This window comes from Balaenoptera acutorostrata, chromosome 16 (assembly GCF_949987535.1).
Source record: "Balaenoptera acutorostrata chromosome 16, mBalAcu1.1, whole genome shotgun sequence".
Classification (NCBI taxonomy): Eukaryota; Metazoa; Chordata; class Mammalia; order Artiodactyla; family Balaenopteridae; genus Balaenoptera; species Balaenoptera acutorostrata.
The window spans coordinates 33,562,731-33,577,092 of NC_080079.1; the positions used below are offsets into that span (position 1 = coordinate 33,562,731).

At 36.9% G+C, this 14,362-nt stretch overlaps 1 protein-coding gene across 4 annotated transcripts in view; it reads right to left on the minus strand.

The window, feature by feature from the left end:
* The window catches only part of TBC1D12 (TBC1 domain family member 12), a 122,877-nt gene that overhangs the window by 67,063 nt on the left and 41,452 nt on the right, over positions 1-14,362 (minus strand). The window contains exon 1 of one of the 4 annotated variants that reach the window (XM_007187473.3): positions 10,150-10,292. The exons of the other annotated variants lie outside the window; for them this stretch is intronic. Coding sequence (XP_007187535.1) covers positions 10,150-10,163 — 14 coding nt within the window. The 5' untranslated portion in view covers positions 10,164-10,292. Of the gene's footprint in view, positions 1-10,149; positions 10,293-14,362 lie in introns of those variants that run through there. 4 annotated transcript variants of the gene reach the window in all.

The following is a 14,362-nucleotide window of genomic DNA, read 5'->3' on the forward strand; positions in this document are numbered from 1 at the left end:
AAGAAAGGTTCACGAGCCACTTCCCAAGGTCACATCAATAGTAAGTGTTGGAGCCAGATCTCTTCACACAGTTCCTCTTCTTTTTAATCACACTTATCTTGTTCATGTCCTCCACAAAACAATCAAGACACAAGAGCTTCACAACTATGCCTATTCTCTTTCATCCTACACGTTGCCAAAATGCTTCTTGATATTCATTTAAACAGTTCAAATACATAAATTATTTTCTTCTTTCTCCTGTGTTCATGTCAGCAAGTTACCTTATGGTATATCTTATTTCTTTTAGTAAATAAGTTTCAGGCAATATCTTACTGATAGAAATCTTTTTATTCTTTTCTTGCATGGGAAAACACAATTGAATACAATTAAGGGGGGGAAAGGTAATTATAAAAATATTCTTGCTTTTCTGCTACATACAAATTACATCATGTATCAAAGGCCTCATGAAGAGGAACTCTGTTGCTTTAAGCCTAGTGTAGTACCTAAGACATTCAGAGGAAAGACAGAAACCACTAGAACAAAAGAGGAAGGATACAGTTAAGAACTTTTAGGAGAACATGAGCAGTAACAAGGAACAACATCAGCAAAATATGAGCAAAATATTCCAGTCACCAGGGGGTAAGACTTCTTTTAACCTCTAAGAGAAAGTTTGGGGGACTTCCCTGGTAATTCAGCTGTTAGGAATCGGCGCTCTCACTGCCATAGCCCTGGGTTCAATCCCTGGTCAGGGAATTAGGACCCTGCAAGCTGCACAGCGTGACCAAAAAATTAAAAAAGAGAGAAAGTTGGGAAAGAAAAGCAAGATAACAGATAATGATGAATAAAATTAGCCACGTGTGAATACTTATCCACTAATGCCTCTCATATAAATAAAACTATGTTAGTGTTTTTGTTTACAATAAAAGATATCTTTTCATGTATTTAATCTTCATAATCAATACACGGTTTTGGGGGGGTGATAAAAATGTTCTAAAATTGTGGTGATGGTTGCGCAACTGTGAATTGAGTAAAATTCACTGAGTTGTACACTTTAAATGGATGAGTTGTATGGTATGTGAATTATATCTCAAAAAAGTTATTATTTTTTTAAGTGAAAAAAAATCAAAAGTGACAATATGTAAAGACCAAGTGGGATGTATTTCAAGAATGCAAGGCTCATTCAATACTCAAAAGTCAATCAATGAACACACCATTGTAAAGCAATTATACTCCAATTAAGACGTTTAAAAAAAAAATCAATGTAATTCACCATCTTAACAGTCTAAAGAAGAAAAAACACATGATCATATCAACTTATGCATTTAATAATATCCTAAATCCATTCTTGATTAAAAAAAAATAAACAGAAAACTAGGAATAGAAGTTCTCTGGCCTAGTTAAGGGCATCTACAAAAATAACCTATGGCCAACATCATACTTAAATGTGAAAGACCAAATGTGTTGAAGATTGGAAACAAGAATGTCTGCTCTCATCACTCCCCTCAAAATCATAATGAAAATCCTAGCCAGTACAGTAAGGGAAGAAAAATAAGTGTTACAGATTGGAAAGGGAAAAATTAAATTTTCGCTATTTGCAGACAACACTATTGTCTACATAAGCAATCCCATAGAATCCACAGAAAAGCTCCCAGAGCTAGTAAGTAAGTTTACCAGGGTTACAGGATATAAGGAAAACAAAAACCAATCATATTTCTATATAGTACTAGCAGTGAATAATTAGAAACTGAAATTTGAAAAAATATATTATTTACAATAGCTGCAAAAAATATTAAATATTTAGATATGAATCTAAGAAAACATGAGCAGGATGTGTATGCTGAAAGCTACAAAACTCTGATAAAGGAAATAAAAAAAGACCAAAATTATAAACAGAGAAATATACTGTGTTCCAGGTATGGAAGATTCAACACAGTAAAGATGTTAATTCTCCCCAAGTTAATTAACAAAGATTATCTGTAAATATAGATAAGCTGATTCTAAAATTGATGTAGCAAGGCAAAGGAAGTAGAATAGCCAAAACAATTTTGAAAATTTATCTAGTTGTCATTTTCTGCATTAGAATGTGAGCTCTATGATGTTGCCAATGCATTAGACTGTGAGCTCTGTGTTCACCATTGTATCCTAGTGCTGTGCTTGCACACATAAATGAAAGTCTGCTAATTTGGGGGCTACAAAGAGAAAAATAACTGCTGTCCTCAAATTAGCTGTCTTATCCCTTCATGCCTGCTATAACAACAACAACAAAAAAAACACATAGATTTGCTGGTTTATAAACAAAAGAAACGTCTTTCTCACAGTTATGGAGGCTGGGGAAGTTTAAGATCAAGGCACTGGCAGATTCACTGTCTGCTGAGAGACGGCTTCCTGGTTCACAGACCGTAGTCTTTTCACTGTGTCCTCACACGGCAGAAGGCACAAGAGAGCTCACTGGGCCTCTTTTATAAGGGCATTAATCCCATTCATGAGGTCTCCACACTCATGACCTAAGCACCTGCTACAGGCTCCACCTCCAAATAGTATCACGCTGGGGATCAGGTTTCAACATATGAATTTTAGGGGGGACACAAACATTCAGTCTATAACACTAGTCTAATGGAAGAGTGCAGTCTGGGGAGCTATTACTTCTATGAACCTTTCTCCCCATAAGCCACTTCTTCTATAAATCATTCTCTCATACTTTTCACTTTCTGCCTTAAATACTGATCTGAATGCTACTTTTAAACTGTAAGTGCATTGAGAACAGGATTTGTATAACTTTCACAGTACCCTGCATATAAGGTATTTAAACACTCAGTAAATTTTTACTTTTTAAACTAACACAATAAAAATTGGCTGTCTTTATTTTGGCATACAGTCCTACAAGTTTTACCACATGTATAGATTTGTGTAACTACCACCACAGTCGAGGTAATGAACACTTGGATCACCCTGAAAAAACTCCATCATGTTACCTCTTTGTCATTACCCCTCCCTCCACTGGCAACCTCTGTAAAGCACTGAAATGAGCCTGAAGATGGACTTACAAGCCAGATTCAGTGCCAGAGGAATAAATATTGCTTCCCTCATCTCATGCTCCCTGCTAGTATCAACATCGTAAGCATTTATGTTTGCAATGTGATCATCACTGGCTTTACCAGAAAGGCTTTATTCTAGCTCCTTCTTTTCCGGCTATACAATCTGTGCTCAAATATTCTTGCTGAATGAACAAGGGAGGATTCAGACAAACAGAAAATTAGAGGAGGAGAAATGACATATATCTCATTATGGCTAGAATAAACTTCAAAGCACAAGCAGAAAAGAATAGAGCATTTCATTTCTTGCCCCCAAATCCTTAACCCTCTCTAATATCCATGGAAAAGTTTTAATTTTTTATCCTAGCATTAAAGACTCTTTACAATTTGGACCCAAATTATTTTTCCAACATTATTTCCTACTACCCTTTTTACAACTAGGAGAAATACATGTGGCTTTAGCATACCTGCAACCCACTCCCCACTTCGACACTGCCTTTGCCCCAACCCTGACTGAAGCAGTAGCCCAAAGTGGCCATATTTGTATCTCATGGTCTTGACCCTCACTCAGTACTGATTAAATTGGACTGCTGATAAAACATGGACAAATTCATATGTAGGCTGAGACAATCAGATTCCCAGGATTTTTAAACAGAAGACTTAGAGATCGAGTCAAATGATGGTAAATGCCTGAACTGATAAATCATGTGCAGTTGGGACAGCTGTATAGGGCTTTTGCAGGCAGAAACCATGCACTGAACAACCAAGAGGCAGAATAGAGATGAGAAAAACCAAGCATCCCCCGAAAGGCAGAGAAACCATTATTCCAGGTACTCTGTAGCCCGGGTATACTTTATTTTCTATCTTCAGAATGTGCACAAGATGCCTATTACATGCCTACAATAAACCCTCCTTCACTTAAGGTAGCTTAAGTTGGCTTCTGTTCCTTAAAACTAATTAACTCTAACATATTAGCCAAACTGTACTCTTTTTCACACATTCCTTACTTTCTTGCCTCTATGCTCTGGATAGCCACATACATTTTACCTTTTATAGTAAAAACTAAGTTGGTTACACATACTTAGAACTGTAATATACCAAATTTAAAACATTTCTAATATGGGGATATATGTATACATATAGCTGACTCACTTTGTTATACAGCAGCAACTAACATAACAATGTAAAGCAATTATACTCCAATAAAGATGTTAAAAAAAACAAAACATTTCTACTTTTGTACATCAAATGACACTATCAAGAAAGTATAAAGACAAGCCATAGAATAGGAGAAAATACGTAATTTGTTTCACTAATTAGAAAAGCAAAAGAAAATACTTACTTCACAAGTGGAAAAAGTATACTTCAAAACTGTCAACAGCATTAAGGCAATACTTATAAAGTTCAACATTTCTTTTACATTATAACACTGTCGGTTACAGATGCTGTATTATGGATTTTACCACAACCTATATAAGTTAGTCCTTTAAATATGGACTGTATTGCAAACACCCTGTTAAAAAGAGTTGTAGGCTTCACCAAAATTGATACAGCTATACCTACTCAAAGATGACCAAATTCAAGGGTGACAGACTCCCAAGTCACTGACTTTATTTAATGCTTCAGAAGAGTACCAGAGGTGAAATAATTTATGCTTGTTTACACAAACCTCTACTATTTACACATTATGTGTCTAAATAATTTGCCTGGGCATGAATCTATTACATCTAGAATATTAGAGTACTTACTATAGTTAACATACAAGTGAACTTGCTTAGTTGGCTTCCTAATGTATTTCAGCTATGACTCCCCTCCAACGTTCAATTCTTCAGTCCTATCTTACGTTGGCCCAACAGACCAACAGAAACATCCCTCAGAGAAAGGTACCAAAAATACTTTGAGAAATGATACTATTACTCCCAGAGTGATCACTCCAAAGGTTCCAATCATTTGACTATGTAAGTTCTCGTACTTTTTAAAAAGTTTTTAATCCAATAAATCTTTGTGTTCCTATATATGGCTCCATATATATGGTTCATATATATGGCTCTATGTCTCTTTGCAAAGACAAAAGAGCAAAAAAGACATTTCAGGGCTTCCCTGGTGATGCAGTGGTTGAGAATGTGCCTGCTAATGCAGGGGACACGGGTTTGAGCTCTGGTCTGGGAAGATCCCACATGCCGCAGAGCAACTAGGCCCGTGAGCCACAACTACTGAGCCTGCGTGACTGGAGCCTGTGCTCCGCAACAAGAGAGGCCGCGATGGTGAGAGGCCCGCGCACCGCGATGAAGAGTGGCCCCCGCTTGCCACAACTAGAGAAAGCCCTCGCACAGAAACAAAGACCCAACACAGCCAAAAATAAAAAAATAAATAAATTAAAATTAAAAAAAAAGACATTTCATATCTGCAGAGAGTTTGCATCTTAGTAGAAAAGACACATACATACAAGTAACTATGGAAGTCTCAATACTTTGTCTTTACCTCATTCAATCCTCAAAAATGGGTGATGGGTATACTTCCTCCATCCACTTTTATGAAGCAATGTACAGAACTTGTGCATTGGACATACAGACTTAATTTTACCACTTTATTCTCTCAGGGTTTTCCCTGAAATCGTTTCTCTTCTGCTCCACAACAACTACAAACTACTAGGTATAAAATAAATAAGATACAAGTATGTACTGTACAGTACAGGGAATATAGCCAATATTTTATAATAACTTTATTTATTTTTTGTAACTTTATTTATTTATCTACCTATTTTTGGCTGCGTCGGGTCCTGGTTGCTGCGTGCAGGCTTTCTTTAGTTGTGGCGAGAGGGGGCTACTCTTACTTGCGGTGCGTGGGCTTCTCGTTGCGGTGGCTTCTCTTGTTGTAGAGCACAGGCTCTAGGCGCGTGGGCTTCAGTAGTGTGGCACACGGGCTCAGTAGTTGTGGCTCGCGGGCTCTAGAGCTCAGGCTAAGTAGTTGCGGCGCATGGGCTTAGTTGCTCCGCGGCATGTGGGATCTTCCCGGACCAGGGCTCGAACCCGTGTCTCCTGCATTGGCAGGCAGATTCTTAACCACTGCGCCACCAGCGAAGCCCTATAATAACTTTAAATGGAGTATAATCTATAAAAATATCAGATCACTATGTTGTACATCTGAAATTAGTATAATACTGTAAATCAACTATACTTGAATTTAGGGGGGAAAAAACTGGCCTAACAACTATTCTGGCTCTTTTCTCCCCTCATCAAATTCCTTACAAAACATGGTAGACATAATTTTTCACATCACTCTCCATTTTCGTATCATCTCACTTCTCTCAGAAACAAAAATCAGATTCAAAGTTTACCTTCATTAAAGCTTCACAAAACAGCTACTGGTATAAGCATATGTCACTGAATTTGTTAGCTACCCCTTCTGACAGGGACTGAATTTAATGTTGTTTACATCAATAATCTGGATATCACACTTTAATAAAGAGCCTGACAAGTACAGGTAAACTACCATGAATGTATCCAAGCCCCAGTTTCTCAAGTCCCAAATCATCTGCTACACTGCTACAAGAGTCACTGTTCTAAAATGCAATCCTAAGCACGTTGCCCTTGTTTTAAAAACCCATCAAAGGTCCTATGGACTGCCACCTCTCACAGAATCAATTCAAAATGCTTAGTTCTGTCACACAAACTCCTTCATAATTTAGCCCCAACCTTTGTGCCTCGGTTTTTGACACTCTACCTCACCAGCCCTAAAGTGAGGTCATACTTGTAAGTCTCTACAGTTCCAAAAGTGCTGTGCTATTCCATGTATAATTCTGCCTATGCTGTTGTATGCCTATACTGGCTTCACCCTCATTCCAATCCAAACCCTCCTCATTGGTATTAAAAAACAACAACAAAAAACCCCTAAGCATTCATGTCTCATCTACTGTGACGAGTTCCCTAACATCTCATCCCAAAGTTAATCACTCCTTCTTCAGTGCTGCTAAGGTACCCTTGCATTTTCTTTTATAACACTAATCAGGTAATATGGTTAAGTACTGATTTATATGACTCTCCCATCTTAAGTTTGCTAATAAAATATTTTTAATCTAATTTCCTCAATGCCTCATATATATATATATATATATATATACACACACACACACACACACACACACACACACACACATATATATCTATTTAAAAAATAGGGCTCAATAGCATCTGTTGAAAGAATAAATGGTAAGAAAATCGTAAACTAACTCATAAGAATTGTATATGCTTAGCTGGGAGGGTCCAAAAACAAAAAAAGATTCAGTAGCAATCTTATGAATTGTAATTATGTAAAAGAACTGACTTGTTCTTTGTGGTTTTAAAGGGCAAATTAGGACCAGGAACATTACAAAGAGATACACTGTGCTCTGACATAAAGAAACTTCTAACAATTAATACTCTCAATAGGCTGCATTGAGGAAATTGAGCTCCTTGTTAGTGAAAAAATTGAAGCAGAGGCTAAACCACATCTATTAGGTGCCTAAACTCTAACAATAAAGAGGCAGACACTTAGCGCTAGGGTTGTTGTTGTTATTTTTGTTTTGTTGACATTTTGCTCCTCTGACCTAGAAGTACTTCCTGAATTGAAGGTATACATGATAGAACCTATCTTCCAGCAGCATAGTTGAAATACCTCTCCTGACCAAGGTAACTACTGTCTTTTTTTCCACTGGGTGTTATGATGTTTCCATCAAATGGACAACTAAATCAAAAGATTTTGGTGGTCTCATACAAGAGCAAAACAATCTTACCTCTTCATTAAAATGCGTAGCTAGTTATTATTTTAATCAAGAACATTTTATAGTGGTTATCTTCTAAAATTTTTTCTTCATGCAGTGTAATTCTCAGTTATTTTATTAGTATAGCCAATTTTGAAAGTTAATCCCTGTCCTAGTACTGTATTCTTGACAGCATTAATGTGCTTCTGGAAGTATATCACAAAGATGGACGTCACCCTCTAGTTATATGTGCAGTTATCGTGCTGGTTACCCTATATAATAACTGTGTATCAAAAGCTTTATTTTATTAGTCTTTAGATAACAAATTTTGGTGCTCAACACACAATTAAGAATCACAACAAACCTTTTGTTTTCCAAACAACACCTAACACCCATTGGTACTAATTTTAGGTAGCACCAATGAAGTTAAAAAGTCAATTCAGCAGGGGTGGGGTGAGGAGTGTCAAGGACCATGTAAGCAAAAAAGCAACTTAAATTTTATCACTTTTCAAAAACACAGAAACTACTTATTCAATTGAGACCTTTTACTGATTTAAAACTTTAATAACTTACTTCAAAACTTAAATTTCTACACAATATATCTTCCTGATAATGAACAATTTTCTTCTCATGGGTGAGAGATTTAAATTGTTTGCTAGATTTACCATGGTGCTTGTAGGAGAAGTTTGCCTTTTAGCACTTGAACTCAAGTAAGAATACATTCTGTAATACTGTATATTGCATTTATCTTACACTTTGATACATGTACTTTTCAATACATAATCTATCATACTAACAACCTAAACTTTTAAAGTCTAAATTAAACCTGATATACACAACCTGTCATTAAAAAATATTTCTGTTGCACGATATAACCTGTTAAGAAGCCATGAGGGGATGGGGATATTACGGAAGTTAAGAAGAAGAGGCACAGCAGCTATCATTAAGAAGTTGCCAGAAACATCCACAAAGGCATTGAAGTAAGCAGAATAGAAAAATAAATATGTAAATAATCTGTGGCAATACTCTGAAGCCCACAGGCCAAAGTACAGAGCTAACTTCCAGCTAACATTTATTCTCTCCAGCAATTTTTCTCTATACAAACCTCTTCAAACTCATTCTCTAACAGAACCTCCACACCCTCCCAATTTTATCTTCTTTCTTACCACCTTAACTGGTATAGTACAGAAACAAAGTATTTATCTTTAGTTTTATTTTATATTCCCTGTCCTGCTTTTAGAAAGCAGGTAATGAGCATTTTATGTTTTTCTAATAATGACAACAAAAACTAATAAACTGTTATAGTCTTTGAATAACTTTTCCCTGGGACAGCAACAGAAAAGTATTTCCCGTCCTTGACTAGAAAATGACTACAAACAGTCTAGATGAAAACCAGATTTGGAAATTCTAAATAATGCCCAGTGTATGATGGGTAGTTGTATATTACAGTATTGGGGAAAATATGAGAACACAGCACAGAATTTGATTTCGAAACTATCATGTTCAGTTCCAAACCTAAAATGTTTTAATCTGTGTGAGGTTAGAGACAGGCAGAAGGAAGTATTTTTTAACCAAGAAATGTATCCCAAAGTAAAATTCATATTAAAAAGAAACTGAAAAGCAAAATTCAAAGGTAAATTAAACGCATTACCAAGTTTACTCTCAAACTAAATAGGAACGTAACTTATAGCTTGGTTTCCTAGGTAAACTTCTCTTAATTGCAGGAAAGAGCCTGCTGAAAACCCAGACAGTCACATGGTTTTTCCTCTTTCTTGTTTTGGCCACAGAAATAAGAAGTGCAAGAAAGGCTGAAGCAGCAAATTCTGGAGGGGAATAAGCCATGTACAACATGCAGGATTTTTTCTTAAAGGCATGGAGAAGAATTACAACTACCCAGCAGAAGGACAGAAAATTAATACCCTTTTTGATAAACTATAAATAAGGAGAAGTAAAGTTATGACTCCATGTTGAAGAGACCTGAGTAAGGTTTTGTGAGTTAAAGTTTTTCACAGAACATGTAAGCATAGCTATCTAAACTACATAAAATGAAAGTAAAAGACCTTTCCCACTAATAAAAAGGAAACTAAGATTTAATTAGGCAGAGACAGTTTCTTAACCTAGTGAAAGTTAGCAAAATACTTCTACATTTGTTTTTATACCTGTTCTCTACTATATCTCTATTTATACTCATCAATTACATAGTACCTAAACATGACCCAATTTTAAATCAATAAAGCAATCTAAACTATAAATGTTATGTTGTACCTTCTTTCAGTTATTACCTGAGGAGACCTGCCTATCAATAATTTCAGCTGACACTTGAACAACGCAGGGACTATGGGGACCTACCCTCCACACAGACAAAAATCCCAGTATAATTTTACAGTCTGCCCTCCTTACCTGTGGTTCTGCATCCAGGGAGTCAATCAACAGAGGACGGTGTAGGACTGTAGTATTTACTCTTGAAAAAAATCCACATATAAGTGCACCCACGCAGTTCAAACCCCTGTTTTTCAAGGGTCAAATGTATTTCATTAATTCTAGTGTGGGAACCACCTGCATCAGAATCACTTGAGAATCTCTGTTAAATATCTGGATTCGTACCGGGCCCCACCCAAGACCTACTAAATCAAAAAGGGGGCTCAAGGAATGTGCATTCCTAACGCCCCCCCCCCCCCACAGCCCACAGCACAGGTGATTTTTAACACTAACGTTTAATGATTACCATCCTAGGGTCTAAGCAACTAGCAACCACCACTCCCTGGGGACAACATTTAGTGTAGCTAACAGGGTTCCTAGGAATAAATAAGCCACCTCAGAAAGGACTGGCTTTCCCTTTCTGAATAACACATTCATAGATGGGTAACAGCTGTATCACCTCAAAATCTCCAAATGTTTTCACTTTTCCTCAAAGCTTTCCTACCACAAAATACTAAGTATGAAATGTATGAGTAAGCCAAGTTAAACATTTCATGAATTTAAACTTACAAAGTTGTCTCTGCCTGTCGTAAAAGTTCCTTAATACAATAAAAGATGCAAACATTTTTAATCTTTCTCAACATTCTCTCCTTTCAGTTTCTTCTCAGATCTGCTTTTTAGGCGAAGCTTCACTACTTCTGGAAATTTTATATCACTACACCAGAGTCCATTTTGACACCCATCCAATCCCAATACAAATTATTTTAAAATCTGCTACACAAACTGTGCAATGTTTCTTCAGGGAGTACACAAAAAATTCATTCCAGTCTCTCCCTTTCTTTAAACCAGTTGATTTCAGTGATGAAGTTGGGGAAGGGACTGTGGAGGTCTTCCGTGGTATGAATAACATTTGAATCCTCACTATATACCAAATAATAAATACAAGGCCCTTAGTATATTATCTTATTTAACCCTCATGACAATCCCATGAGATAGGTATCACTATTACCCCCATTTTATGGATGAGTTGCCTAAGGTCCAGAGAGGTCAAGTAACTTGTCCATAATTACACAGCTAGTAAGCTTATTTAAAGCCAGGCAGTCCAACCCCACAACCAGCATCTTTAACCACTACATTATATCCTACAGTTTGAAGATGCCACCTGCCAAAAGCAAGTCCCCTGAGTCCAACTAAGTAGGGGTTGTGGATTCTGGAGAATCCAATTTTTTTTTTAATGTGCTTTTAGGTGATTTTGAAGTACAACAAAGGCTAGGAACAGTCCTCCGAAGTGGAACACTGGCAAACTTTGAGAAATAACTCATGGTCTGGAAGTTAAAAGTCTCAAATTCCAGTTCATTGATTAACTAGAATTTACTTATTACCCTATTCCTACTCCAAAGAAATTTTAAAGAAAAAAAAAATCTAGAATTTTCTAAAGAAAAAAAATGAGAGCTGCTGGTCTGTCCTCTCTGCATATGGGAAACTAAACAAAGATCACTGATGTTTAGCATGATTACTCTGAGGCAGAGTTAGACCTTTACCGAAGAAAATGTTCAAGGTAGACTCTAGAGTTGAAGGGGATATTTCTATCTCTGGCAACCTTCTCATTTTACAGACGAAAAAATACGGTGTTTTTTAAGCATCCTCTTTGACTTGGTTCACATTTGTAGTATTTAGCCAACAAATATTTGAGGTGTACAACAGTGAATGCAAGAGAATTGTGCAATATCACAGTGTATTGGAGCTGAAAGGGACTCTGAATCTCCTAATTTCACAGATGGGTAAACTGAAGTCTAGAAATTTAATGATTTGCCCAAGATCACACAATTATTTAATGGTAGAAGAAAAGACACTACCTAGGACAAAAGCCAAGTTTCTTATTTCTCAAGACAATAGTATTTTCACTACACCAAAAGCTATGTTTTTGTTCATAAACCTCTTATAATTCACAGAAATCAATGTATTAGCTCCAAACCCTGGCAATCATATCTATGTCTAGTTCTGATTTTTTTTTTATTAATTAACTATCTGACTCTGGGCAAATGAGTATAAAATAAAAAAATAAACCTTACCCTTTAGGTCACAGGAATATTTCAAAAATCAAAAAAAACTTATAAGGCTTCCCTGGTGGCACAGTGGTTAAGAATCTGCCTGCCAATGCAGGGTACACGGGTTCGAGCCCTGGTCCGGGAAGATCCCACATGCCGTGGAGCAACTAAGCCCATGCGCCACAACTACTGAGCCTGCGCTCTAGAGCCCATGCTCCACAACTACTGAGCCCACGTGCCACAACTACTGAAGCCCACGTGCCTAGAGCCTGTGCTCCACAACAAGAGAAGCCACCGCAATGAGAAGCCCGCGCACCGCAAGGAAGAGTAGCCCCCGCTCGCAGCAACTAGAGAAAGCCCGCGCGCAGCAACAAAGACGCAACGCAACCAAAAAGAAAGAAATAAAATTTAAAAAACCCAAAAAAACAAAAAAACTTATATAACAAATAGTTACTGGTTGTTAAATCTAGTAAATGTTGCTCCAAATAGTCTGAACTGAAAAGCTTTAAAAACCATTGCTCTAGATCACCTGAAGAACAACTCATTACCATGTCTAACTCATTTCCAATACTAAATTAATACCACCTTACTAGGTGATGGCTAGCAAATAAAAGTTGTGACAAATGTACCACAGTTATGTGATGCTGCCAACAGGGGAACTGGGTGAGGGGTATGCCAGAACTCTCTGTAGTACTTTTGCAACTTTTCTGTACATATAAAATTATCCTTAAACAAAAAGTATTTTAAAAAATAAAAAGTAAATCTCTATGCCCATTTTGAACAGTTCAGAAAATTTCTACCGAACAAGTTAACTCCAAGTTAATATTAGAACAATAGCCTGCTTTGCTTATTGGGGCTTAGTGTTAAAATGTTAATTTAGCTTAGCACTTCGAAATAATATGTTTGGGGACTTCCCTGGTGGCGGCAGAGGTTAAGAATCCGCCTGCCAACGCAGGGGACACCGGTTCGAGCCCTAGTCTGGGAGGATCTCACATGCCGCAGAGCAGCTAAGCCCGTGCCCCACAACTACTGAGCCTGCGCTCTAGAGCCCACGAGCCACAACTACTGAAGCCCGCATGCCTGGAGCTCGTGCTCCGCAACAAGAAGCCACCGCAATGAGAAGCCTGCGCACGGCAACAAAGAGTAGCCTCCGCTCGCCGCAACTAGAGATAGCCTGCACGCAGCAATGAAGACCCAACGCAGCCAAAAATAAATAAATTAATTAATTAAAAACAAAAACAAAAACCAAAATAATATGTTTGGGCGATTAAAACTAACTTAGTCCCCAAAAATTGGAGTTTCCCAGTACTTTCTAGCTAATTTATATTCAGATGATCACATCTCTAACCATGAAGTCCTTGAACCAATGCTGGATTGCCAATTGTTTAGTACAGATATCTAGGGTCTTGCGGTTGGTTGGTTTCTTTAAGAAAATACTGGATCTGAGAGGGGAAAAAGGGTCAGAAACGGGAAAGATACAAAAGACTCTTCAGCCATTAGCTCCTCAGTCTAATATTATAATGGGTAGCTTCACAACACTAAAATCCTAAAGGACCCTTATTTTTATTCTAGAGCAACTGATTACACATTCTTTCCAGCTTTTCTAAAATTTTAAACATTGTAATTATATTAATATACAGTTATTAATATATAAGTAATGTCCAAGAGAGTTTCATTAATGAGACAAATACTTTAGCCTTTATTTTTACAATCTCTTGTAGTAACAAAAATTCAATGTTTACAGCAAGATATTTCTTCATTCTCCTTATAATCATACCACACCTGTTTTAAAGAACTGCTTGTTTTGGGGAGCTATAAAAATCTCTTAAAACTTATCAGAAGTTGGATATTTTGCCTTTTCTTTATTGAGATGTTAAAGAAGGGAGTTTTTGAGAAACTGGTCTTAAAACTGTAGTTAAACAAATAAAGGAGCCCTATCTGTCGGAGGTCAATGATGGCTCAGGTGAATAATGATTTCATCAACTAGTGTTCACCAACTAAATTCTGAGTAGGAGAGAAAATTTCGTTGTTTCTGAGAAGCTTAAGAAAAATTATAACTTAGAAAGTTTTTATTCTCAATATCATCACAAAAAGTATATTCTCAACAATTTTCCTATTGGGGAGATTGGAGACTGCCTATATATGAA